Raw genomic sequence first — 27,547 nt, 5'->3', positions numbered from 1 at the left:
CACACACTCGCCACACTATCAGTTGACTACTTCTTCCTCCCTTACCACTTTAGACCGAAAGCTCCAGCGCCTGGAGGCGGAGGTTCAGGAGCTGGAGGCTGAGAACCAGAGTCTGCAGGCCACGCTGGAGGAGCTTCGTCTGGCCTCACGCCGCCTGGAGCAGCTGGAGGTGGAGAAGCAGAGCCTGGAGCAGGAGAGCTCCATCCTGGAGAGGGACAAGAGGCAGCTGGAGAAAGAGAATCGACGGCTCCGCCAGCAGGTAGGTTGGTGACCTTGGGTAGTGGCCGGCTGCAAGAACCGAAGAAGTGTTTTTCCTCATGGTTGAATAAGAAGACGACTATTCTACTCTTCTCTGTCTCAGGCTGAAATCCAGGAGGCCACCTTGGACAGCACTAATGTCCGAACGGCCAGCCTGGAGAGGGAGCTGCGCTTTCTAGGAAAGGAGGTGGAGAGTTTGAGGGAGACGGCAGAGAGGGTCAAAGGCCTGGAGAGGGACAACAGGGAACTGACCAAACAAGCTGCTATGGACCAGCGGACCCTGGCCACCCTCAGAGAGGTGAGTGCAGGAAGGTGATGACCAGCGGACCCTGGCCACCCTCAGAGAGGTTGATTGATTGATTGATTGACTTTATTTGGTGATAAAAACAGGACATAAGACAACATATCACCGAGGATAAAAACACAACAAAGCCCGAAGGCTTATTTCCATTGTGGTCCCCATGGAGACAAGACAGACAACGTAAATACGTGTAACAAAGAAGTGCAAATGGGAACATAATTTAAAACTAATACAACTCCATTAAAAGATAAATTACTAACTCAGTTTATAATTTACCAAAATAAAAAAATAAAAACTAGAACTAAACATATCAATCAATAAAATAAAAGACCAGCTATACCATAAATAAATAACCAATTCAAGAACTAAAAAGACAGGATAAAACGGTCTAAAGTGCGGATGTTTGTAACCATTTTTTTAAGCCTTTCTTAAAAGTGCAGATAGACTCACTCAGTTTCAAGCACGAAGGTAACATGTTCCATTGAGTCGCTGCATTATATTTGAACGAGTTCCTCCCCATCAGGGTCCTAAATCTGATAGGGATGAAATCAGTAGAACTGCCTCTCGTAGAATACTGGTGACGCTCACTCACACAAGAAAAGTAGCTTTTAAGATACATAGGAACAAAATTCTTAACAATCTTAAAAGTGAACAGCAGCTTGATGTATAAAGTGCGTTTCTCAACTGTCAGCCAATTAAGACTGTCAAAGTGAGCTTGGTCCAGGTGGGTACGTGGATGGACTTTAAGAATGACTCGAATCAACTTGTTTTGAGCCGTTTGTAATTTGTTTTTGAGTTTCTGAGAGAGACCAGTATACCAGCAGATGGCAGCATAGTCAAAATGACTCTGAACAAGTGCAGAAGCCAGAGAGTGAAGGACTGGACTGGTGAGAAAGGCAGCTTTCCTGGCCAGAAACCTGACATGCATGGTGAGTGCAGGAAGGTGATGACCAGCGGACCCTGGCCACCCTCAGAGAGGTGAGTGCAGGAAGGTGATGACCAGCGGACCCTGGCCACCCTCAGAGAGGTGAGTGCAGGAAGGTGATGACCAGCGGACCCTGGCCACCCTCAGAGAGGTGAGTGCAGGAAGGTGATGACCAGCGGACCCTGGCCACCCTCAGAGAGGTGAGTGCAGGAAGTTGATGACCAGCGGACCCTGGCCACCCTCAGAGAGGTGAGTGCAGGAAGTTGATGACCAGCCCTGGTCACCCTCAGAGAGGTGAGTGCAGGAAGTTGATGACCAGCCCTGGTCACCCTCAGAGAGGTGAGTGCAGGAAGTTGATGACCAGCCCTGGTCACCCTCAGAGAGGTGAGTGCAGGAAGTTGATGACCAGCCCTGGTCACCCTCAGAGAGGTGAGTGCAGGAAGTTGATGACCAGCGGACCCTGGCCACCCTCAGAGAGGTGAGTGCAGGAAGGTGATGACCAGCGGACCCTGGCCACCCTCAGAGAGGTGAGTGCAGGAAGTTGATGGATCAGTGCTGTCTGGCTTACGTTTATTGAATCTAACCTAAAACTTCACTGACATGTAGTCCCATAACACACCACGTGTTGCATGTGTTTTGCAGGGCTTCTCAGGTTTATCTTTCACTGACATGCTGTAGGGCATTCACAGACTAGTCGACTAGTCGACTAGTAAAACCACTAGTCGACACTGTGCTTAGTAGTCGACTAGTCGTTTTTTTTTTTTTTTTTTTTTTTAATCTTTAAGAAAGAACATGAGGTATTTACACGACATACATGGACTATCATATCCCATATCCCATATCCCCCACAAAGAACATCAAAACACAACAAAACAAAACAAGAAAACTGCATAAGATACACAATAATCCAAGAACAAACAAGACTATTGGACAAACAACCAAACAAAAACAATGCATTCAAAGTAAATACATAGATCTTGCCCTGTTGGCAGCTAGGAAATGCATAGCTTTAAATTGGAAAGCATCCAATCCCCCAGCTGTAGTTCACTGGTGGAATGAACTCTCAAGCTACCATACGTTGGATAACATTTACTACAAGAGCAAAGGCAGATTCTTAGACATCCCCAAAATATGGCAACCACATACAGAGTTTGACTTTAAGAACTTTTAACCCCAGTGTCATTAGGCTTATCACGATAGGAGCTGAATGCATTGTTCAACGTAGTCGACTAGTCGACTACCTTTAGGGACGACTAGTCGACTAGTAAAATTCACTAGTCGTGAATGCCCTAACATGCAGTACCCTAACACACCACATGTTGCATGTGTTTTGCAGGGCTTCTCAGGTTTATCTTTGACCGGATTCTGCATGTGCGCAAGCACACACTTAAATCAAAAGTTGAGGAACTGACTACAAACGGAATACAAAAATTTACTTTAAAATAACATAACATGAGAAATGAATGAAATAATAATAATATCATATAAAGAATGAATTGAGATTGCACTCTGGAAGTTGGCATTTAATCGTCCAGGTTTATTCAGCAAGCATAGAAGCAAGCTCATCTAAAAATTCAACTGAAAAAGATAAATGCATTGTTTAACATCACCCCAATCAGTGACAATAATCTCAGCAGATGATTAGAGAGCATAATTACCTCTGTCATGAATGACAAGCCCATGAACAATGGCTTTCAAAAGAACAATGGTCTCCTGATTCTGCGATAGAGGAATTGTTTAATTGGGCCTACAAATTAAATATGGGTTGGGAGTAATGTGGGTGTTAAACTTCTGCTCTTGCCTGTGTAGTGTGTCAACGTTTCACCTCTGCTTTTGGAATCATATCCTGACCACAAAGGAGCAGTTCACTCAAATGGAAATTCTGTCATTATTTACTCAACGCCATGTCAGTCAAAGGTTCATAGTACAGCCACCAAACACTCGAGTTATCTACCGCAGTCTTCTCTGACACAGTCACATGAATTGAGAATCAGCTCTTTTGAGTTGGCTCTCCATCCCTAACAAAAATGGAATAAAGAGACGAATGCAGCATAATCCAAGTATACTGTCCATCTGTAGGAGCTGGTGAATGAGAAGCTGAGGACCCAGCAGAGGGACAATGAACTGGAGAGGCTGGCCCATGAGCTGGAGATGAGGGTCCTGAACCAGGACAGCACACAGCTGGCTGACCTGGAGTCACCAGACAACAGGTGCTTATATAGCTAACGCTACAGCTTGGTCAACACAACTAAGAGCATAGATGTAATAAGGTGTTTAAGTGGAATGCTACCTTCTATCAGGTAACTGCCAAGGTAAATGTGTTACGAAATGAGGACTGCTGCGGGCCACAGTTGGTATACTATAAAACCCCTCTTCCTCCATGCAGCAGGTTCAAGATGCTGGAGTCTGAGTTGGAGTCGTCTCTGAAGAGGTCCCTCCAGATCAAGGAGGACAAGATGGCCGCTCTGGAGGCCCGTCTGCAGGAATCCACCTCCTTGAAGCAGCAGCTGCGCCAGGAGCTTAAGACTGTAAGTGATATGATTCATGTCAGGTTTGCAGGCACATTAGTCTCAGTTGAAAGGAAAGCTACAAACGATACACTGTAGTTTACAGCTTGGACATTGTGCTTGAGTCTGCTGTATTTGAAAGAAAGGTTTTGGGATAGAGCAAAAAAAACAACAACATTTGATTTGTGATATGTGACGTCACACCAGTTAAAGCTGATATTTGACCCTTGACCCCTGGGCCCCACACAGGTGAAGCTGAACTATGAGGCCTTGCAGCAGAGGGAGGAGGAGGAGCGGGCAGCATCAAGCTCCACCCCTCCTAGGGAGACGGGCAAGACAGTGAGAGAATGGCTGCATGAAAGCCAGGAGGCCACCAAGGAGCTGCTGAAGGTCAAGGACCGCCTCATTGAAGTGGAGAGGAATGTAAGTGGCAGGCCTCTGGTGAACGGCCTATATTATATAGGATGGCCTCTATGGGATGAAAATGTTACAAAATTGTACCATTAGTTCCTTAACATGACAGCTTTTCAGTGCTGACTTGGTTGATGAATGAATGAATTGACCACACACTCTCCTAAAGGTCTAAAGTGAACACCATCATGCTCTACAAACACTGAACACACGCACAGCACAGTATGTTGATGGTGCTCCTGTCCTGTCCTGTGCAGAATGCCACATTGGAGGCAGAGCGGCAGGCTGTGCAGGCCCAGCTGAAGCAGCTGGAGAGCCAGGCTGACAGCCTGCAGGCTCAGACTCTGGCCCTGCAGAGGCAGACTGCATCCCTGCAGGAGAACAACACTGCCCTGCAGACACACAACGCCAACCTTCAGGTACGACTATAGAAAAACACTACTCTCAAGTACACCCTACATACTGTATAGGGCTTAATACAACAGCTACTGTGTTCTTCACATACTGTATATTCTTGATATATTCCTTCAAGAGTCTCTGTCAGGCCTTGCCATTGAGTGAAGCAGCTGGATATGCATGCAGCCAGTACACGATGAAATCATCCTCACATGGCATCATTCGCTTGCAACATGATTAATCACGGGGCAACCTGAAAAACGAAGCAAATGCGGAAGTGCCCAGTGTCCCCCGGGGTCTCTGTGAGGACATTACATTTTGGCGTTTCTACACCATAATACTTCATTCTGATTCACTTAGACCTGTTGTCCTCGTTTGTAGACACGTCTTCTGCAATTGTGTGGTAGTAGAAGCATAGTACATTAATTCCTGTCAAAACAAGATGGCTGCAATCTCCACCAAATCTTTCTACAGCCACTCCCGACACAAATGTGGACAAGGTAGCCTACTAAACCTGATCAAATTCTATGCCTGAAACTTGTTGATTTATGCTTTGTACCGTTTGTAGTTTGTAAATGCATGCAGATTTGACCAATACTAGCAATAGTAACAAGCTAGGACGTTGATAAACCTGAAGTACTTGTAGGAGGACAACAGGACAAACTTTTTGCCTGATTGCCTGAATTTTAGGACGCACTCCATTGACTAAATGGGAGAAATTGCTCAATATTGTTCAGGGATGATGCTTTCAGATGATGAGGATGAAATGGGGCAGGTTACAGTAGAGGATGCTGCTGAGATTTCAGATGAGGCGGCATCAGCTGAGGATAATTAACTCATTGAGTGCCAGCCACTTTTGGAGAACGGACACTCCCAGTGCCAGAGTTTCAGAGCGTTTTTAGTGATTTCTCGAGGCCCACAGAATATTGTGTGATATTACTATGTAAACACCGAACATGCACAAAGAACGATGAGACTCTCTTCTATCATCTGCAAAAAAAAGTTTATTGATATCATTTTCCGTTCTTTAGTTATCAGCCGGAGAAGATAGGTTGATTTCAGCAAAAACACACGTTTCAATTTAGAATCTGAGATATTCAGCCTTTTGTGAAAGGAAGCATTTCAAGCACATCATTGACTCTGAAGCTAATATTTTCTGATGTAATGACACCTCAAAAATAATTTCCTTCAATAAAACAGTGAAAACAAAGGAATTTTGTTTGGCCAAATAATATTTTTTAGCTGCAACCAGCAGCGCTGGCCCCTGCGTGCGCAGACCCTACACCTTCTTGCTGGTCTTGATTTACTGCTGGTGGGCATCAGATAATATTCTAGCTTGTTTGCCTGTCTCTGTGCATCGAGCCTGCTGCCTGGGTCTCTGTTTACTGTCAATGGTTGTATGCTGTAGTGCCCTGCGTGCCCCACCCCCCTCCTCCTCCTCCGTGGGAGTGTCTCTGGGGCTCTGCTGCGAGTGCGTTTGCTCTGCGTTTGCTCTGCACTGAAAAGTGCGCTGCACCCCGCTTTTTCACAGCCTGTCGCCGGCTCCCAGCTGAGAATAATGTAACTTTTCAGAAAGACGCTGGTGTCGGCAACTAAATCATATGGAGGGGCTATCGCAGCGGAGACGGAGGGGCTCAATTGTGGCAGCAGATTGACTGCTGTTCACAGGCACAGCTAACGTTATGCTTCATGCATATCGATGCAATTTCCGTTTCCACATGACTTCTTCTCTCTTTTTTCCTCGCCTTTCTCTAATCTGGAGAGCACTGTCGCCACCTAATGGGTCCCTAAAATAGCTTTTACACATTCAACATCCACCATACTTTCACAGGAGATGGATCTGGCTTTGATCCACGTCCCACCGTCAAAAAACGCAATTGACGAACATACTCGTCCTTGGCACTCAATGAGTTAAGAGGGCAACAATCACAAATGATGCCCCAAGGGGTGGAGCCTTTTGATGGAGAAGTGTCTCGAGGACGAGGCCTCCTGTGGTCTTTTCACATGAAGATTGTCCTAATGTCCTCAACATGGGACGTTCAATAAATCATGAATGCATTGCATTTTTGAAAGAAATTTCACTGCAATTCATCATCCAGCACCCAAGAGACTTAAAAGAAAATAATAATAAACGTAATGTAGTTTTCTTTCGGATCTCAGAAGGTTAAATGTGCATTCTTTCTAATGGCCAGCAGGGGGTGACTCAACTGGCTGCAAAAAGAAGTCTGATGGAAGTCTATGGGAAAATGAGTCATGACCCTACTTCTCACTTGATTTATTACCTCAGTAAACACTTTCCTAAAGAGTTTATTGTCTCAATTGATCGCTAGTTTCAAGTCGTCTTCAGCATGATGTTCATTTTGTAAATTATGTTTCCAATTAGAGTGAAATAGACGATAAAGCAGACAACACTTTGGGGCGTGATTGATAGGTTGCCTGTCCAGTGACCACGCAGCTCACCGATCACGGACCAACAGCAGGCGGCGCTGCGGCTCTTCTCATCCAAATATGGCCACTTCTGGCTCAAAAAAGAAAAGAAAAGTGTCTACAAACCAAAGTGTTGTCACGTCCGTGTTTGTATATGGTCTATGTGTCTTGCTTAACCATTTCATTAACGCTTAGTCAACTGAAGCCCTTTCTTCCGCAGGTGGAGAAATCCACACTGAACTCGCAGAGTGCCTCACTCCTGGCCCAGAATGCCCAGCTGCAGCGGCAACAGTCGGGGACAGAGAGCGAGCGGGACGGCGTGCTGCGGGAGAGGGAGGAGCTGCGCGGCGTGTACGAGCAGCTGCTGCGCGACCACGAGCGGCTGGCCGCGCTGCACGAGCGCCAGGCCATGGAGTATGAGGCGCTGATGGGCAAGCACGGCTACGTGAAGAACGCACACCGCACACTGGAGCTAGAGCACCGCACTCTGCAGGACAGGTGGGGGGGATGTAGATACAGTAGGAAGACTGGGTTTCAAATATTTTGTCAGATAGCTGGTGTATATTTGTGTGGGTAATCTTTTTTCTTTTTTTATTGAGATGGTCTGAGTACCAAAAGAGATTTAGAGAGATTGATATAATTTCATACAATTTCATCATACAGTACATTAATAAATAAAAAAAAAGAAACGTTTTAGTTTTAATATAAATACTATGCTTTTTAAAGACAAAATGAACCCAACGGAACCCAAGTGGCGTGTGGGTCGGAGTCACGTTTCAGACTGAAAACATAACTTGTCTGAGATGACAGGTTGAGGGGCGGGCCAGGGGGGCATGTCGATGATTTTATTTGACAATTTTGGGGACTGGATTTGGCTTTGGCCAATCCTGGCGTGTTCTGCCCCCAAATCAAGTGGGATTCAGCGTGTTGTGGTGCTACGCAAGTTAGAGCCACAGGCAGCCAGCTGCCTTTGTGTGGTGCAGAGCGGAGAGTGCAGCCTGCCGGCCTGCAATCTCCGAGGTGCCGAGGTCTGAATGCGATTTTAACAAGCCAGTTACATTTCTTTGCATTCTTAGACATTACCATTTGCTTTATTTTGTATGTTACAATACAATTGGCCAAGTTATTACCGGTAGTTAGTTTATCGGCTAGAAATTCTGCCAGGTTACAGACACTAGGCGCCATTTTCTCCTTCATTTGGATGAGAAAATTATACTGAAATGAAGATTGATTGACAGCTGTCATGTCTTGATATGATTAATTGAAATGGGGTAGAAATTTGATAGTACTATGTGACGTCAGCAAACTGTAGATTACTGTTATGAATGAAATCTTGAAAAAAAGTAACTTTTGAAAGTGTGAAAAACGAAAGAAATTTGATTTTTGTGAATTTCTTTGCATACATTATCAAATAGGTGCACTGAATACCCAAGTATTTGAACTCATTTTTGGGTTCAGCTCGTCTTTAAATGTTTCTTTCTCATTGATTTACAGTGCCTCTACTACTTGGTCAATATAAGGCTAAGGCATACTAGACGCTACTACACTAAAAATAACAAAATATTTTGTATTATCCATGTACTATCAACCTATGTGGTACTACTAGATGCATGCATGTGTGCATCTGTTGATGGTCATTTTCATGGGTTTGTGTCACGTGTGTGTGTGTGTGTGTGTGTGTGTGTGTGTGTGTGTGTGTGTGTGTGTGTGTGTGTACGTGTACGTGTGTGGATGCATTTAGGTATAACGGTCTGCTGCAGCAGCGGACCAAGCTGGAAGACCTGGAGAAAGCCCTGAAGGAGGAGCATGAGAAGATGGTTTTGGAGAAAGAGCAGCACAGGACCGCCGCCGCTGAGTGTGGCAGGCTCCGCGACGAGAAGGACTGGTGAGGAGGCAAACACACACACACACACACACACACGCACGCACGCACACACACACACACACACACACACAAACTCACGTACACTCACGTAACACGTACACTCAGAGTCTATCTTTTGTTAAGGCTGAACCAGACGTACCGCCAGCTTCTTAAGGACAATGAGGAGCTGTCAGCTGATCACAAGCAGCTCAAGAGTCAGATGAATGAGGCCAAGCTGGAGCACACCTGGCTGGAGGCCGACTTCTCCAAGCTCAGGAAGCAGTATCAGCAGCTGGATATCGCCTTTTCAAAGCTCACCAACCAGTGTGAGGTATGGACATACGCATGTGGTATTTGTGGTGTAGAGTTACAATGTTACTCATTTATCCTGTAATCAGTGACTGTTTCAAAGTTAATTTTTTTCATCATAAGTTAGGTTACTTGGCTTGCAACTGAACTGCTACCAAACAGCTCATAGCATATTACTGTACATCCAACCATCCATTCATCCATCCATCTTTATCCCTGCACCAGAGCCATTGATAGGCAGAGTTTGGACTTTCATTGGTAATCATGTTGAATGTCTTTTTTATATAAAATGGTCACCGTGTGTGTGTGTGTGTGTGTGTGTGTGTGTGCGTGTGCGTGTGTGTGTGTGTGTGTGTGTGTGTGTGTGTGTGTGTGTGTGATCCCTAGCTGCTGAGCCAATTGAAGGGCAACCTGGAGGAAGAGAACCGCCACCTGCTGAGCCAGATCCAGACCCTGATGCTGCAGAACCGGACCCTGCTGGAGCAGACCATGGAGAGCAAGGATCTGTTTCACGTTGAGCAGAGACAGTACATGTAAACAAACATTAAAGCCCCATTCAGCAACTTTTCCAAGTTTTGCTATTGGAGAAACTGCGTCCTCTGGGTGCAATAGTATCGGTATCGATATCGCCGTTCAAAGTCAACAAAACACAGCGCCGGAAAGCTCTATGTACATGTTGTGACATCGGGTACTCACCACGTGATGAAATAATAATCCATAGTTACGTGAAACATCATTTTCGTAGCAAATCCGCACCGAGTTACTTCCTTGTTTTCATGAACACAACGCTTCCGCTGTAAAGCGCATGCGCGCTAGCCTGGGTAAACCCAGCCTCCACGTGACCTCTATCTTTGTGCTATGATAGGTCACGTGGAGGCTGGGTTTAGCCAGGCTACATGCGTGCATCTTCCCTCCGGGACGCAGGCACAAAAGTGCTTAGTCCCAGGAGAGGCCTTTAGAGGGCGGTGTGTGACCAATAGAGGTGACATTCTCCCTGTTACAAGTCAATGTACCATCTTCAATGACTAAAAAGTTATATTAAGGTGAAAAAGTTACTGATTGGGGCTTTAATCAACAGACCATTATCATAGCAGTGTTGATAAGCTGTGGTGTAAGGCTAGTGCAGATATACACAGGCAGGACTAGGATAACTAACGATGGTACCACAACTCCCGCTATCTGCAGCACTAGATGCATTATGTTATACAAACGCTGTAGTTCTTTCTGGACCAAGAGCCATGTTTAATGTTCAAGGTGCTGATTTTAGACAGTTACACAAAATCCAATGGGTCTGTCTTTATTTATATGTTTTTATAAGAGTCATACGTATTACTTGAGCAAGCATGCAATCATACATTTTAATCACACACAATTTACTCAACTTGCCAACTGATCAAGCACAAGGCCTACAAGTACAAGTGACCCCACCTGCCTTTGCCTATAGCTCCAGATAAAGCCTCGTAGTGGAATGGTAATTCTCTCGCTCCCTCTCTCTATCTCTGCTCAGTGACAAACTGAATGAGCTGAGGAGGCAGAAGGAGAAGCTAGAGGAAAAGATCATGGACCAGTACAAGTTCTACGACCCCCCACCTCCTCGCAGGCAAGTTGCCTATAATAGTGATAAGTATGACTTATACTACTTTTTTTTTTTTAAGTGTCCATTTCTCATCTGGTAGTTGATACCTTTTGATCAGTGGGTACTGTTGGTTAGGAGAGAATGTCCTCTCTATCTCGTACCTAGATAGACCTAGGCTAAGACCTACTTGGCCTGTTTGTAGTTTGTGTCCCACGCATGTGACGATTTCCCATTCCTCTCTTATGTCTGCTCTTCCCCAGACGTGGGAACTGGATCACTCTGAAACTGAAGAAGTTGATGAAATCTAGTAGCCGTGAGCATGTGTGCGAGCGCTCCCTGACGCCCCCCACCCACTCTCCTGGCTTGTGTGAGGGCGTCGCCGGGCAGCACGTCTCCTGTCAGGACAACAACGCCTCCTTCCCGGGCTCAGACGGCTCCACCTCGGCAGCTGACGCCCTCTCTCCCCGGCGTAACAGCCGTGAGTATGACCTCCATTGACCTCAGCCACACCATCTGACATAGGCCCAGACAGAGGCACGCCGCCATAGCGACCGTAGACCAGGAAGTAACGGCTAGGCCCCGCCTCCCAACAAGACAGTCAGAGGCAGAGCAGAAAGGTCTTGGAGGAGGAGGGTGTTTTGGACAGGGAGAGACGGGTCAGCCGATAGATGCAGCTGGTCTGTTTAGACTCAATAGAGAGCTGCAGGGATGACGTATTTTTGTAGTCAGAACGCGGAAGTCCCGGACTTCCTGGTTCTTCACTGTTTCTGTCTATGGGATTTTTGAATGCGATGCTTCAAATGCGGTCTCTGGGCAACGCAAGATTAATCAAACGCGAACCAGAGTTCAGTCGGATAATCTTCACACATGAGGACCACTTTCATGAGTTTTGTAGCGTAAATGCGAGCCCTAGAAGTAAAAAGCTCGAGCTAAGCTAATCCAGAACTACACACTGTCGCATAGGCTTCCACGTCACGTCAGCACTCAACCTGGACTGTTGTTGATGTGTGCACTGATTACTCCGGGCTGAACGGGGCTGAACCAAGTGAGGGAAAGAGAATTTCCGTGTTCGTCCTTTGAAGTGGTGACGTTATTGACGTATACTGTATATCCCCATCGACTTAACACGTTCACTGCCAATGACGAGTTGACTCGTCAAACACAATCCAACCGTTCACTGCCAATGACGAGTTGACTCGTCAAAAAATATATTTTTTTTTTTTTGACGGTGCTACGTGGATCAATGTCCCCCACGTCTCCTATAAAAATATTGGAAGTATTGAATGTGTATAATCTATTTTACCGACCAACTAAGTGGCGACAGTGCTCTCCCGACAGAGAGAAAGCCAACCAAAAACAGCCGCGGGAGCAAGCCATTCTCAAGGAAATGGCTTGGCGATTTTACAGTCATCAGTCACCAGACTCGCCCGAGAGCGGCCGCGCCAGCAGCAGCACACTGAGAGCGGAGAGCGGTGCTGGCGTGGGGGATTGCAAATTTGCATAATAGATTATGGGTGAAACACACTTTGAAACACCCGCAGAAAGGCCAGAATCGCACGCATTCCGAAAACCCAGAAACGAACGAGCCTCATTCTCATACTGTAGGCGAAAACGCTTTCACGCTGCTGCACACCGGCGCACAACGGTGGGGGGTTCCAAAAATAGACTGGGTTGGCAGCATAAAGCCTAGAATCGCACAAAGCTTCATCAAAGCTCTCAACCGAAAATCCAAGAAACGATTGAGTCCCATCCACAGTCCACACTCGCCACACTCGCCGACGAGGGGCCGCCAGAGAGGGAGGCTGCTCACTGCTCAGACAGGCAGGAGAAACTGGCTTGTGACAAACGCCACCAGACACGCCCACGGAGGGAGGAGTTTAAAGGAGAGGGTGTTCAGAACTATATTGTTCAGATGTCTGATCTCTCACTGATGCCAAAAATAAATGGTTAAAGTGACTGTTCTGCCTGTTTGATTGAATTTCACAAAACTGCGATTATCTCAGCTTTCACTCTCAGACAGCTGAAACCATGCTGTACTCAACGGCTAATATCTACATAACTACTAACTCTACAAACTAACTCTTTTAGACAGAGAAAGCACACATTCTATTAGTACTTTTGTGAACTTTGTGTTCACAAACTCCAAGCAGAAAATAATCCTCGGCTCTTGTAAAATGAGCCAGAATCCTCAAAAAAACCCTCTGGCAGAACCTACCTACAGTAAAAAAAAAAAAGGCTGGCAGTGAATGTGTTAAGAGTGTAGTCTCATTTAGCCATTTGCTAGCTAGCCGCCCTTTTAACGGCACGTAAAAGCTTCAAAACTCATAAAAGTGGTCCTCGTGTGTGAAGATGATATTACTAAACACTGGTTCGCGTTTGATTAAGCCAGCGTTGCCCAGAGAGATTATTAGAAGCATCGCGCCAAAAACCCATTCAAAACTCCCATAGGCGAAAACAGTGAAGAACCAGGACTGTTAGCATCGATGATTTCCGGACTCGTTACTGCGGCTCTCTATGGCCCTGCAGCGCTGGTTTCCCCGCCAGATTTGATCAAAGATATCCCCGACACCTCAGAATTTCAAAGGATTTTTAAATCAATATTTTCCAAGGTTAAACTGTAGCACTGTGTGAATGTCATTGCCATCTTACACAGCCTTTACACTGTGTCCTGGGCAGGGGTCTCACTGTTTTAAAAATGCAGCAGTGGAGATATGCATGCCTGACTGTCGGGGACAACTTTGCTGTTCTGTGAGCACATTTGTAAAGTCAGTATTTCACAAGCAATGAAACATGAAGAACGAGCTCTTATTTTGACACTTATCATGTCTCTATGTGATGACACGGTGTCTCCAAAATGTTTCCAGAAATACGTGGGTATTGTGTTGCATAGTGTACACTGCTTTCATAACCAGATAGCATAGTGTACACTGCTTTCATAACCAGATAGCATAGTGTACACTGCTTTCATAACCAGATAGCATAGTGTACACTGCTTTCATAACCAGATAGCATAGTGTACACTGCTTTCATAACCAGATAGCATAGTGTACACTGCTTTCATAACCAGATAGCATAGTGTACACTGCTTTCATAACCAGATAGCATAGTGTACACTGCTTTCATAACCAGATAGCATAGTGTACACTGCTTTCATAACCAGATAGCATAGTGTACACTGCTTTCATAACCAGATAGCATAGTGTACACTGCTTTCATAACCAGATAGCATAGTGTACACTGCTTTCATAACCAGATAGCATAGTGTACACTGCTTTCATAACCAGATAGCATAGTGTACACTGCTTTCATAACCAGATAGCAGACAGTATATGGTATTGTGTTTCATAGTGTACACTGCTTTCATAACCAGATAGCAGACAGTATATGGTATTGTGTTTCATAGTGTACACTGCTTTCATAACCAGATAGCCGACAGTATATGTGTCATGTGTAAAATGTCAGTGTCCCTTGATGCATGATGTGTGTCAAGACTTCCCTCAACTGTCCTAAATATGTCTTCCCTGTGTCATTCTTGTGTGTTAACGTATTCTCTCCACTCCTTCCCTCCCTCCTGCCTACCTTCCTTCCTGTGTCTTCCCCCTTCCTCTTTTCTGGCCTTTCTTCCCTCTCTGTCCTGGCGTCCATATCCCCCTCCCTCCCTCCCTCCCTCCCTCACCTCTCTCTGCCTCCCTCCCTCCCTCCCCTCGCCCTCCCTCCCTCCCTCACCTCTCTCTCTGCCTCCCTCCCTCCCCTATCCCTCCCTCCCTCCCTCACCTCTCTCTCTGCCTCCCTCCCTCCCTCCCTCACCTCTCTCTGCCTCCCTCCCTCCCTCACCTCTCTCTGCCTCCCATGTGGTCACACTTGCCGCTAAATAGCTTCACTGAAAATCTTTCCCCGTATGAGGAACAGGCTGAAGGACAGAGACAAAGTCAAGTCCCTCTTCCGTCGTTCCATGTGTAAGAAAGTCTGTAGTCCTACGTCTGACCTCATCATGGCTGTAGGCACTTGCCTTTTCTCTTTACTCCTAACTTGTTAATAATACCAGCAGCACCTATGCTTTTTTGTCACCACCACTACTGTCATAATGCAAAAGTAACCTGAGTCTAAAGTTGAATTTATCATTGCCAGCAAGGTCGCTTCCCTGCACATGTCAAATCGACGAGGCAATATTTTAGTAATGTGTCCATACCTCATTTCACCAGATCATACTTAAATAAATGTGGTAAATAAACATACTAGCACCTGCAACACAAGGGTACATTCCAGCAAAGTAGCAGCATTAGAAGTCAATCTGCTTTCTTTATTAGAACAATAGAGGTCAAAGGAATACTGCATTGCAGGAGGACGCTGCCGCATGAGCTCTGCCTTTACCAGGAGCCAACTATAGCCAAAGAGGAAACCACAGATTTGTAAAACAATGATGTGGTCCACACACTATTCTGGTTTATGGAGGAAACAACCCATCTCCCTGTTGTCAGCTCCACAGTTATGACACCGCATTCTATCTGCCACCAATTAGACCTCTCTATTCCCTCCCTCATCCACTTCCCACCTCTTCCCATTCCACCCGTCCGTCCGTCCAGCCCTGAGCAGCTTGGCGTACCCCTCGGCCCCGTCCGAGGAGGAGCGGTGGGCAGGCAGCTCAGAGCAGCTGGAGGGGTCCGAGGACAGTGAGGACGCACTGGCCTCCTCCCTCACCTCCTCCATCTTGTCCATCCTCCACCGTCATCCCACCCCTGCGCGATCCGGCCATCTCCACACCACCACCACCACTGGCCCCACCCATCTCCACACCACCACAACCACTGGCCCCGCCCATCTCCACACCACCACCACCACTGGCCCCGCCCATCTCCACACCACCACCACCACTGGCCCCGCTGACACTGCTCCAGACATTTCTGGGCTATGGGCGACAGGTAGAAGCATTCATACGCCATTCTTTTGTTTGATGTCATCTTCATGAGCCAGCTGTTGGAGTACCGCGTAGAGGAGAGTAGAGCAAAGACAACACTCGCATGTGCTCTTCTTGCTTTTAGTGCTGAAACTAGTAGTGTTGATGTGGTGTGGATGAGAGCACTGTCAATCATTTCTACCCATTCAGTGATTTCTCCCTTTTTGTCCCACAGACAAGGATTCCAGCGATGGCGCTGTGCCAGCTGGTTTTGAGGACAATGACGAGCTGCACCATCATGGTAAAAGCCCTCTAGATCCTCACTTAAAGGATTCACCATGCACACAGATGTATTACCAGCTGTGGAATTATGAGAAACTCCATCAAATCGCAAACATGGCCTTGATTTATGTTAATCTCCATGCTGACCATTGAGGCCCTCAACTGTCAGGAGAGCTTAACTCCACCACCCCCTGTTGGTCATCAAGGAAACTATGTTAATACAGCTGTTTCATATGGCAGATGGGGGACCAAGATCATGAGCAAGAGATTGTTAAGCTACATTTAATTATATTTTTTTGTTTGGATATACTGTTGCAAGCATTAAATGTATGTATTTATGTTTGGGATATCATTTGATCTCTCTCTCTCTCTCTCTCTCTCTCTCCCTCTCTCTCTCTCTCTCACAGTTGGTTCCCCGGGGTTGAATGGCATCCAGAGTCGGGCCCAGAGTGAGAGCAGCGGTGAGTTCAACCTGAGCCTGGACAATGAGCCCTGGTCAAACGGCAGCAGTCCTGTCCAGCAGCCACCATCACGCCGTTCCTCCTCGCCTTACCAGCCTCCCACTGATACCTCCACCCCCCGACACACTGATACCTCCACCCCCCGACACACTGATACCTCCACCCCCCGACACACTGATACCTCCACCCCCCGACACACTGATACCTCCACCCCCCGACACACTGATACCTCCACCCCCCGACACACTGATACCTCCACCCCCCGACACACACAGCAGCAGCAGCAGCCCTCCAACACTGATACCTCCACCCCCCGACACACTGATACCTCCACCCCCCGACACACACAGCAGCAGCAGCCCTCCAACACTGATACCTCCACCCCCCGACACACACAGCAGCAGCAGCCCTCCAACACGGCACACAAGGAGAAAGTCTGTGCCAAGGCCTCCACCATCTCCATCGCCAGCACTCAGAATGTAGAACTCCAATCCACACCCAAACAGAAAGATCCAGAGCCCAAACAGGAGGTCTGGCCCATTAGGGGCACAAAGAGCATCAGGAGGGGCTCCAGCAGCAAAGCCGCTCGGCGCTCATCAGACTCAGGAGGAACCCTCAGACTCACCCAGGGGCACAACGGGACAAATTCCAAATCGGGCTCTGGCAAAGCTGAGGTCACCCGATACTCGGCTTGTTCCCCGATCGCGGTGCTATATGTTCAGGGTAAGTCATCCTCAGTGTCCGGCTGCCTCAACTGCTTCTCCACCCCCGTGGGGAAAGAGGGACGCCTGAGGGGGTCCAGGTCCCCCAAAAGTCTCCCCCGGGCCAGCAGCGTCATTTCCACAGCGGAGGGCTCCTCCCGACGCTCCAGCGTCAACAGCGACTGCAGGGCGGCAGCACTGTCGGCCCAGGTTTCAGAAGAGACCAACAGTCGGGAGCAGCAGGAAACAGCCCGTCAGAATCAACAACAACCAGACCCAGACAGCAATAGCAGAGAGCCTGATCCCACTGCACCAGTCAAACCCCCCAGAGACCCAGCGGTGGCTGTTGCCATAGATCGTCCAAAATCCCCCATCCATGAAACGCTGTTCGGCTCCCCGTTCACTTTCAACTCTGTCTTCTCCAACACAATCTTTAGTGATTCTGTGGTCACTGCTGGCATGGACGAGAGCGAGAAGGGCCAGCAGGCCTTCCTCTGCCTGAAGCCGTCTCTGGTGCAGACAAACATCAGCTGTCCTCCTCTGAGGCAGGAGGCCACTGACGGCACAGCACAAGCATCGCTCAACATGGGAAGTGAGCAGGGGCAGAATACAGGACATTGCTGTGAGGTTGACAAGGAGGTAACCGGGCTGGAAGAGAAGGATAAACCGTTTGCGATTGCATGAAAGCAGTCGTGTCACAGTATGTTGTAGCGTCGTCATGCGAATAGTACAGCTAGTTGCCATGCCAGTTGTTTCATCACACCAATAGAAGCGCACAACTTAATTGACGTCACTATAAGTTATTATCTGTGTAGTTTTGCCATGGACATCCTGATTATACAGTTACTTAAAAGGTGCACTTGGAATGGCGAATATTTGGTGATTTGGTTCTGATTGTTTTCACACCACTGCAGCAGCTCTCATCATTGCAAGCTTTTCAGGATATCAGTAAACCTGAGTAATATATGCAGTTACTTGGTGTATCATCTCTCTATTTTGATTTTTGCACAAATTCCTCATAATATAACTAAATCAACTATATGAATACTTAACTTTTTTTGTCTTTGCCACATAAGAAATAGATTTGTTTTGTGACCCAAGTTAGCATGTTTAACTATAAAGCACGTTGACAATCCTTTGTTGTGTATACTTGTTTGCCAAAACGTTTTAGTATTGTGCTAAACTCCCCCCCCCCCCTTCATTATTTATGTCTTGATGCTTGAACAGTATTTTGTATCTTAGCTTCTTATGTGAATTCCACTCAGATGTACATGTACAATCTATGTATTTGTATCCTATGCTTTGCATTGGCCTATCTTGATCTGGTTACATTTTAATTTGGGCCTGGTTGAAATTAAATGTGGTCGTATTGTATATGGGGAACTGTGTAAATCTTGTAAAATAGAATGCATACCTGAATGTTATTTTCCCTTAAATAAAAAACATCCTTTATCCTTTATGCAGGGATGCTGAAGTTAAATTCAAAACCTTTTAAGACCTTTTTTAAGACTTTTTCAAGACCTCAATGCCACTTTCCTCACATCCTCACACAGGCGTGTAAATCACAAGTTTCATCACAATACAATATTATATAGATTATTTAGACAACGATACAATATTTTCCGATATCATAAAGTCTGCCACGATACGATATTGATTCAATTCAGGGGTCTGTGATCGATATGGGACGATATAATATGCTCATTTAACACATTTAGCACATTAGCTACAAAATGTAATATCTCTCAAATGGTGATTAAGAATTTGTAATACTTTTTAAGGGTCTTAATTTTCCCTAAATTGATTTATCAACTTTTAATACTTTACAAGACCCCAGAGATATCCAGTTTATCTCTCTCTCACCCCCACCCCCGTTTGTTGTTGTTGTTGTTGCTGTACTTGGCGGTTAAATCAAATGGGCACAAAGTTCTGCTACTGACTGACCTGCTATTTGAGATGAACTGTTTACAAGTCAAAAGTTAAAGAGACCAATGATACTCAACCTGAGGCTCTCTAGAGCCACACATGGCTCCTTTATGGGTAGTTTTGTGGCTCTTTTAAGTCCTACTTAAAATAAATAAATACAAATCTAAAAAATAACAGGAGGAAAGTGACTTTTTCTGATTTTTTGTGTGTGTATGTGTCAATGTGGCTCATGAATAGGGCATGGTTGCCTTGCGTACCACTGAAGTGACTGAACTCAGGTGCTTAGCTCACACAACAGTACCACTGAAGTGACTGAACTCAGGTGCTTAGCTCACACAACAGTAACACTGAAGTGACTGAACGCAGGTGCTTAGCTCACACAACAGTAACACTGAAGTGACTGAACTCAGGTGCTTAGCTCACACAACAGTACCACTGAAGTGACTGAACGCAGGTGCTTAGCTCACACAACAGTACCACTGAAGTGACTGAACTCAGGTGCTTAGCTCACACAACAGTACCACTGAAGTGACTGAACTCAGGTGCTTAGCTCACACAACAGTACCACTGAAGTGACTGAACTCAGGTGCTTAGCTCACACAACAGTAACAAAGTTCTAGGAAACACTACACAATACTAGTGTAGAGTGACCAGATCCCAGCAAACCAAATGTGGGACAAAGTGGGACACGTTACCAATTCGGAGTAGGGCGGCTGCAACAAACTATTATTTTCATTATTGATTAATCTGTTGATTATTTTTAGACTAATCGATTAACCGTTTAGTCTATAAAACGTCACCAATGGTGAAAAATGGATGATCATTTTTCCCCCAAAGCCCAAGATGACATCCTCAAATGTCTTCTGTTGTCCTGACCATAGTCCACAACCGAAAGATAGTCTGTTATATCAAAGCCAAGAGAAAAAATGTTTTCTTAAAAATTAGTATCTCTCTCTCTCTCTCTCTCTCTCTCTCTCTCAGTGGTTTGGCTTTTGAAAACTAGAGCCAATCGAAATGTGGGACATCATCTCAGTATGTGGGACATGGGAAAATGCTGTGATGTCCCACACAAAGTGGGACATCTGGTCACCATAATAGCTCATGGCACAACAATTCAAACGGGAACAAACAAAAAATCTCTCGCCATTCACCACCATTCATATTCTTTCAGCATCAGCATCAGCAGTGATGTCAGTGAGTGATGTCGAATCCTTCCCTGCTGAGGTTATAAATTGGACAACTCTTGCTCACAGCATCTATGCTCACAGCAGAAGGGACACACATGCATGCAAAGCGCATGAGTTTGGTCACACCCAAAAAGTGCGCCCATATGGCGCATTTGCGCATCATCAGAGACATGAGCATATTAAACTAGTTCATCATTATTAGGCTTAGGCTATGATAGCCTAGTTAGTTGTTGTTGCTATTATTATTATCGTTACTATTATTATTATTATTATTATTGTTGTTGTTGTTGTTGTTGTTGTTATTATTATTGCCATGCAGCTGAGCTGGTTATTATTAGGCTATATCTTAGTTGTTAATAAATCGTTCATGAAAGAACGGCGCGCGAGAAGTTGCGGCTCTCCTGTAGCAATTCTAATTGGTTCTCAGATCTGCCATGTGACACAACGCGGAAGTGGACAGAAGCACAGAGAGAGACGGGTGAGCTTTTGAGTTGCGTATTTTGAGGTTCTTCATCACGGAGTGGTTTCATAAGTTAGTGCGCATTACGCGGCAGTTGTCCCCGGGCTTTGGCAGGATGCTGAACGCCGCCGCTGCGGAGAGGAACAAGGAGCCCATCCTGGCCGTGCTGCGGGACTGCGTGCCGCACACCGGTACACCGCTGCAGGCTCTGGAGGTGTCCTCCGGCACCGGCCAGCACGTCACACACTTCGCACAGTCCTTGCGGAATATTTCGTGGCAGCCGTCGGAATATGACCGCCAGTCTCTGATCAGGTAGGAGAGGCTTTGTTGGCCTTGTTGCCTAGAGAGAACAGTGATTCTCAACCTCTGTAATATCAAGGGCCCCCTCATTTAGTCCACATTAGAGCCACAGACCCCCATTTGGTGAGATTTTGTCTCATTGTTGGATCCAAATCTGAGTATTTCTATTGTCAGGTATGATTTTTTTTTTTCAGAATCACATGTATTCTAGGTGGAGAGAAAACAGTAAAATCGATTCATCAATTTTTTGGGGACCCCCTGGAGCCCCCCCAAGGACCCCTGGTGGTTGAGAACCATTGCCTAGATTGTAGAATAAGTGATCGTGAGCCTCACAACGTGACCTACCATGTTTTAAAACGAACTCGGGTATCATACATAACCCGGTTAGATAACGTTTTTTAGCAATGGAAGCATGTACGAGCCGAGGCATTCATTACCCAAGCATCACACTGTCTGTGATGCTTGTGTGATGATGTGTGATTGACACGACAGGATCAGTGAGTTGGCTCATTTTGTGTTGGAGGGTACCTAACCTACCTGCATTGAGAATGATCTCTTTTGTTCCCATTCTCAGTATAGAAGCATACAGATCTCACTACCACATGAACAATGTGATGCCCGCCATCCACCTGGACGCCTCTCTGCCCTATAAGCACTGGGGAGGGATCCAGCCAGAGAGCCTCGACCTGGTCGTCAACATTAACATGATCCACATTTCTCCAATGGCGTGTACAGAGGTAGGACCAAAGGATTTAAGGCTCAAGTTAATTCCTACTAGTATGCAAATATGCAAACAAAGTGGTTGTACGTGGTCTTCATATCATACCCAAAGACAGTGACATGTACAGACTTTGATAAAGGTGAACATATCCACAAGGGCACTTCCCCCAAAATGTTAGGAGGGTCAGGGGGCAAGACATTTTTGCCAGGCAGGTGGCTGACATCACTCAGAAGGCTGACTGACTCGTCACCAGTGGCCCCGCAGCCAGCTGCCTGGCAATATTTTTGCCAGGCACCCAGATGACGGATGACATCATCTGTGATGTCATCAGTAACACACATGTTGCCTGGCATAGCGAATTTGCGGTTGTTTTAATATCTCGTTTTAAAAAGTCAGTTCTACTGAGGTTTTGTGCAGCGGCATATACAGGTACAGTACATGTGATTTCAAGCCCTCATTTAGTATTAATATGCCCAGATTCATTATATCATTTATCTCACAAAATGGATCATGTTGATATTCAGTGATTGAAATGTCCATCATCCATAAATTGCTGTATTCTGTTAATAAAGAGTAAATTCACATCTAAATACAAAAATATGTCCTACATTCAGGGAAAGGTATAGTTAGTGATTTATTTAAACTTTGATGTACGCCCACTATTAAAATTGTTTTTATGGGCCAGCCTTTATTGTTGCTTCTCATTGGATTGCAGAATGATGATTGATTGTAACCGTTTTTTCATGCAAAGATCTACTTTTTGTGTACACATTCACATTGAATAAGAGGTCTTATTTTATCAAGAGGATGAAAACACTCACATGCAACATTTACATGCCCTTGAATGCTCACTGCTTTACCATTTACCATGTGCTGCTGTGTCTATGCCAACATTACTTTGCACATACACACCCAATCACATCAAATTAATTTGCTATGCCTCTTCTGAGTATAGACATTGGCTGCTATCCTACAAATGTAGTGTAAATGAAATCTTGGGGGGGGGTCATTATCAATTGCATGCATTTACTTATTATTTACTTACCGGTACTCTTCTTTTCTTTTCCTGTCAACCATTTTATGTGAAGCACTTTGAATTGCCTCTGTGTATGAAATGTGCTATACAAATAAACTTGACTTGACTTGACTTATGTAGATTACAATACTCTGGTCAGGCTGGGCTGGGGATAGCCTGGATAAACCCAGCCCCCACGTGACCTGCTCTCAGACCTGCTCACTGGTCACTACGTGACTTTGTGACTAGTGAGCAGGGTCTGTCTGAGAGCAGGTCACTGGGGGCTGGGTTTACCCAGGCTAGGCTGGGGACTGTTTAAGATTTATTGGCGAGAATAACCTTGGGGGGTTGCTGGAGTTGAATAGCTTCCAGTGTATAGTGGAAATATTGTGTTACTTATAAATACCCTTCATAATGGTTATTAGCCCCTTCTAGCCTATAGGTCCTAAGTAAATAGCTCCAAGTCAGTTGTGTTAGCAATGCCCCTTTAGAAGTTCTGTCTTTGGGCAGCAGTCACCCCCTGCCCCCCACCCCCATCCTGTGCATGCCAGTGCTTAAAGACATTTCTTTCCTCCCCTCCCAGGGTTTATTCAAAGGGGCTGGAGTGATCCTGAAGCCACAAGGAGTTCTGTTGACATATGGGGTGAGTCAAAACCACGCAACCCATGTTATCAGCATGCTATTACACACATCCTGACACACTATTACCAAACATAAATACTGTGTATATAGCAATCACATTTATGGTTTGTATTTGTAATGTGTTGCTTGTCTTCTTGAGAATGTATGTGACATACTGTCTTATGTTACTACCCTCAGCCCTATGCCATGAATGGTCAGATCACCCCACAAAGCAACATTGACTTTGACCACAGCCTGAGGCAGAGGTACAGTGAACCGTGTTGTATGACTCTTGGATGTTTTGAGTAATTCAATTAAGGTTCTTTCTTTCCTCAGTTATGAAGGAACTGATCATTTGAAATGAATAAAGTGGTTTGAGCTCTTTCTTCCCAAATGCAATAATTGCCTGAATAAGAATACCAGCACACACACACTTTACCACACTCTTAAGGACCACAATGGAAATAAGCCCTCAGGCTTTTTTCTGTTTTTATCCTTTTGATTATATTACTTAATCTTGTACTAATGTACCTGTACTTGCACTGTGTAAATGAGTCAATAAATGTCATCAATCAATCAAAGCACCCTAGACTCAGTAGGCGCTTCCTATCGCTGATAAACCTGCTAGTAGGTCGGAATGGCTGTTATCAAACGACTTTATATTTAGGCAAATAAAACAATTTGGGATTAGGTTTAGGGGTAGGATTAGAATTAAGCAACAAAAAGCATTAAAATACGATTTACACATGAAATGTAAACCTATGGCTGATAACGAATCGCTGATAACCTTTTGCGCCTACTAGCAGGTAAGTAGAGCCCTACTGGCCGATATGAATGGAGTGATAAGACGCTGATAACGCTGATTGAATCATGTGACAACAGTCAAATCGGTTGGTATTACGGACACCATGTTGTCCTTCATGATTCATGGAATCCAATTCCATGGTTCACAGTCCATGACTCCATACAAAGATTATAATTCATAAGATTATTATTATTAATAAGAGCCATTGCTTGTCTTACAGGAACCCAGAGTGGGGTCTGAGGGATATCTCCCTTCTCAGCTCAATAGCACAGAGGAGTGGTTTGTTCCTGGAGAAAGTAGTAAGTTACTAGCCCATTTAAGCATCAAACATATATATATATATATATATATATATATATATATATATATAAAAGATTAGATTTCAAGCAATGCAATTGTGGAATTATTGGTTTACTATAATAAACATATTGAAATGTTGCGTTTTTTTCTTTTCTAGGTGGATATGCCAGCTAACAACAAGTGCCTTCTGTTCAGGAAGGAGAGTTTGGTGTGAAGTATCCTCTTATTCCTTTTCTGGATGCTGACAGGGAAACCTGTCATCTCATCACTAGTGTTGGAACAGGATGGTCGAAGCACCTGACCTGAGACTTTTGAGTTCATACACATCGCCAAATCTCTCATAATTCCAAATCATTATATTTCACTGTAAAATTGTTTGATGGCAAATGTTTTACTTAGTTTAATCTAAATACAGTATATTGCTCTCTATTGGGCACCTGAGTAAAATGAACATGGCTTTCAGCTTCATGTTGCTTGCATATTTGTCTGAATACAGCCGCCATTTTTTCTTTTTATTTCTTCATTCATTTTGTAGAAACCATCAATAAAGCTAATTTAAGATGAGCACTTTGCAGAGGGAGACATACTGTACATTCGATCTGAAAAGAGAACCAAATGAGGTTTTGAATAGAAAGAGCCCAATAAACAATACACTTGATACATTAAAACATAAAAACACCTATGGTGTCTACTCCTTTAGCCTCATAAGCCATTTTTCAATGGCTACTATTCTAGCTAGTTTTTTATTACTTCAGGATACTAAGATACACATGAAAAGGAGAAATATCTATTTTTACAATAATTATGACAAAGAGCATTGATATTAATGGCATCACTTAACTAATCTGGAATGTGGCACAACCTGTGGCGTACAGTTATAGACTGTAAATACAAAAAACGAAAAAGAAAAAAAACGCTTGTGTTCAGTGCTAAAAGTACAAGAAACCACAGGCCCATTTATTGTCATACACCTCTGTGGGAAAAGCCCTAGTCCTGGAAGCGCTGCAGCACCTCACAGGTCTTTTTCTCCAGAACCTCACGGATCTTCTTGAGTCTTCGGTCAGTGATGGGTCTGACATAGCTGTCTGGTTGGATGATGGCCATGCCGTCCTGCACTATGCCCATCACCAGCAAGGGGCTCTCCTCCATGGTGATGTTGGGACAGGGACAGGTCCAGTCTATCTTTGCAAGGGTCACCTCCATGTGTCTGGTATTGAAGAAAGTCAAGCCCATCTTCTCATCTCTGAGGATCTCCTCCAGACTAAAGCGGGCAATCCCAGAGTCCAGGTCCTCAATCAGCTCCGTCAGCCGGCCCACGATGGCAAAGTCACTCCGACACAGGCTGGGCACCATTTTGCCCTTCACCCTGCAGGTCTTACAGGGCTTGTTTTTGGGCTGTGGGCAGTTTGCCTCGCACTCCTTTTTGGTGCGGAAGCTATTGAGATTCCCGTGGCAGCCACCATAGGCAAAGGCTTGGCACTGTTTCATGAGGGAATTCCAAGCCCAGCGAGCCTCCCACACCTTGCAGGGACCCTGAACGGCAGGCAGGGAGCAGATGCCCATCCCCTCGCGTTGGCAGGACGCCCGGCACTCCTCGTAGGTCTCAAAGCGGTTGCGGCTGTCCTCGCATCCACCGTTGCTGAAGGCCATGCAGGTCCCCAGTTTGCTGTCGTAATGCCAGTCCACGTGACGCTCTCCGCTGCACTCCCTCTGGTCCACCTCGGCCAGGCAGTCTGCCGGTGAGAATGGCCGTCCCATGGGCATCTCAGGATCTTCAGAGAAATCGTCCGCCAACCGCCGGATGACAGACAGAGGGTAGTCGGCACGAAGACCCCCCGCGGTATTCCGTGCAATGCAGGTGTAGATGCCAGTATCCCACACTTGGGCGTTGTAAATAACAAGCTGTCCAATATTAGTGATGACCACATTGCCGTACATCTGGTCAGGCCTCATTACTAGCCGCTCGCGCCGTTCGGTCTGTTTCTCCCACGTCACATCGGGTCTGGGGACTCCGATCACATCGCAGTGGAAGTTGATGGTGCCTCCCACATAAATGGACTGGTGGCTGGGATTGGAGTACAGTGTAGGGGGCATAGGGTTCTCCAGGGAGGATGTGGGGGTGGGGTGAGCCGTAGTATCCTGAGGCAGCGGGCTGGTATGGGGCCCGGCGAGGTAGAACCGGCAGGCGACCACGGTCAGAGTCGCCCCCCGGATGCAGGCCTCTGCATCCATGTAGCAGCGGTTGAAGTAGGTGAGGCCGTCGGAGGCACAGGTGAAGTTGGGCTCTTTCTCACAGCGGTCCTGGCACTTGCAGACGGGCTGGCCCTCCCAGATGTCGCAGGTTGCTCCCTGCTGGCTGCAGATGAAGCCTTGGCAGGTCGCTGTGGAGTTGAGGGCTCCAGCTCCCTTCCCTCCACCCGTCCCATCCGGCTGGGCAGGAGAGCCATCAGAGAACCTGGCAGCTACACAGCTGTTTAGGCCACACACATTGGTGCAGCATTTCTCAAAGTCAGCACAGTCCTGCACAGAATGTAGAAAACGGGGTTTACAAATGCAAATAGGCCTATAGGCTATATTTAAATGTGATAATAGGACAATTACAAACATAATGGGCAGAATAAAATATGAGTGAAACAAATGTATTTTACACTGCTTATATTTTTTCTATGGTATTATCAAGATAGATAAATCAAGAAATATAAATTATATAGTCACCTCGTCGATGTTGCATTCTCTCTCGCAGGTGCTTTGCGCATCAACCCAGAGATTGGCATTCAGCTTGTTTGGACAAACTCCTTGATGTTTAACTTTGGCTCCTGGCACACTTGCACTCAAAGAAGCTTCGGGTAATGCGCAGAACAAGACCATGAACACGAGTACACGAATCCATCCTAAGTATA

General features: G+C 45.7%; 3 protein-coding genes across 3 annotated transcripts in view; 2 read left to right on the top strand and 1 right to left on the bottom strand.

The window, feature by feature from the left end:
• LOC310793421 (girdin-like) overlaps window positions 1-17,996 on the top strand; it is a gene marked incomplete at both ends in the record, with an annotated part of 45,727 nt that extends 27,731 nt beyond the window's left edge. Inside the window, 16 exons of the mRNA XM_083655241.1 lie at window positions 54-259; window positions 362-556; window positions 3,564-3,694; window positions 3,871-4,012; window positions 4,241-4,414; window positions 4,660-4,821; window positions 7,446-7,723; window positions 8,967-9,110; window positions 9,234-9,420; window positions 9,786-9,931; window positions 10,906-10,998; window positions 11,235-11,452; window positions 14,850-14,930; window positions 15,558-15,893; window positions 16,104-16,169; window positions 16,558-17,996. Of these exons, the coding sequence (XP_083511367.1) occupies window positions 54-259; window positions 362-556; window positions 3,564-3,694; window positions 3,871-4,012; window positions 4,241-4,414; window positions 4,660-4,821; window positions 7,446-7,723; window positions 8,967-9,110; window positions 9,234-9,420; window positions 9,786-9,931; window positions 10,906-10,998; window positions 11,235-11,452; window positions 14,850-14,930; window positions 15,558-15,893; window positions 16,104-16,169; window positions 16,558-17,996 (3,998 nt within the window). The remainder of the gene's footprint in view (window positions 1-53; window positions 260-361; window positions 557-3,563; window positions 3,695-3,870; window positions 4,013-4,240; window positions 4,415-4,659; window positions 4,822-7,445; window positions 7,724-8,966; window positions 9,111-9,233; window positions 9,421-9,785; window positions 9,932-10,905; window positions 10,999-11,234; window positions 11,453-14,849; window positions 14,931-15,557; window positions 15,894-16,103; window positions 16,170-16,557) is intronic.
• Window positions 17,997-20,907: 2,911 nt separating this feature from the next.
• On the top strand, window positions 20,908-25,281 carry mettl26 (methyltransferase like 26). The gene is made up of 6 exons (XM_083655731.1): window positions 20,908-21,197; window positions 21,760-21,922; window positions 23,505-23,564; window positions 23,741-23,808; window positions 24,568-24,646; window positions 24,805-25,281. Exons 1-6 carry the CDS (start codon window positions 21,001-21,003, stop codon window positions 24,859-24,861), a joined length of 624 nt encoding a protein of 207 aa, XP_083511857.1. The 5' UTR covers window positions 20,908-21,000; the 3' UTR covers window positions 24,862-25,281.
• Window positions 25,282-25,505: 224 nt separating this feature from the next.
• wfikkn1 (WAP, follistatin/kazal, immunoglobulin, kunitz and netrin domain containing 1) lies at window positions 25,506-27,515 on the bottom strand (the record flags this gene model as incomplete). Its single annotated transcript, XM_083655239.1, has 2 exons — window positions 25,506-27,167; window positions 27,363-27,515. 2 exons carry the CDS (start codon window positions 27,513-27,515, stop codon window positions 25,635-25,637), a joined length of 1,686 nt encoding a protein of 561 aa, XP_083511365.1. The 3' UTR covers window positions 25,506-25,634.
• Between the last annotated feature and the right edge of the window lie 32 nt (window positions 27,516-27,547).

The sequence above is a fragment of the Poromitra crassiceps genome (genome assembly GCF_964638095.1).
Source record: "Poromitra crassiceps genome assembly, chromosome: 19".
In the NCBI taxonomy this organism is placed as follows: domain Eukaryota; kingdom Metazoa; phylum Chordata; class Actinopteri; order Beryciformes; family Melamphaidae; genus Poromitra; species Poromitra crassiceps.
The sequence above is the reverse complement of the archived record's forward strand: the minus strand, read 5'-3'. Positions and strand labels throughout refer to the sequence as shown.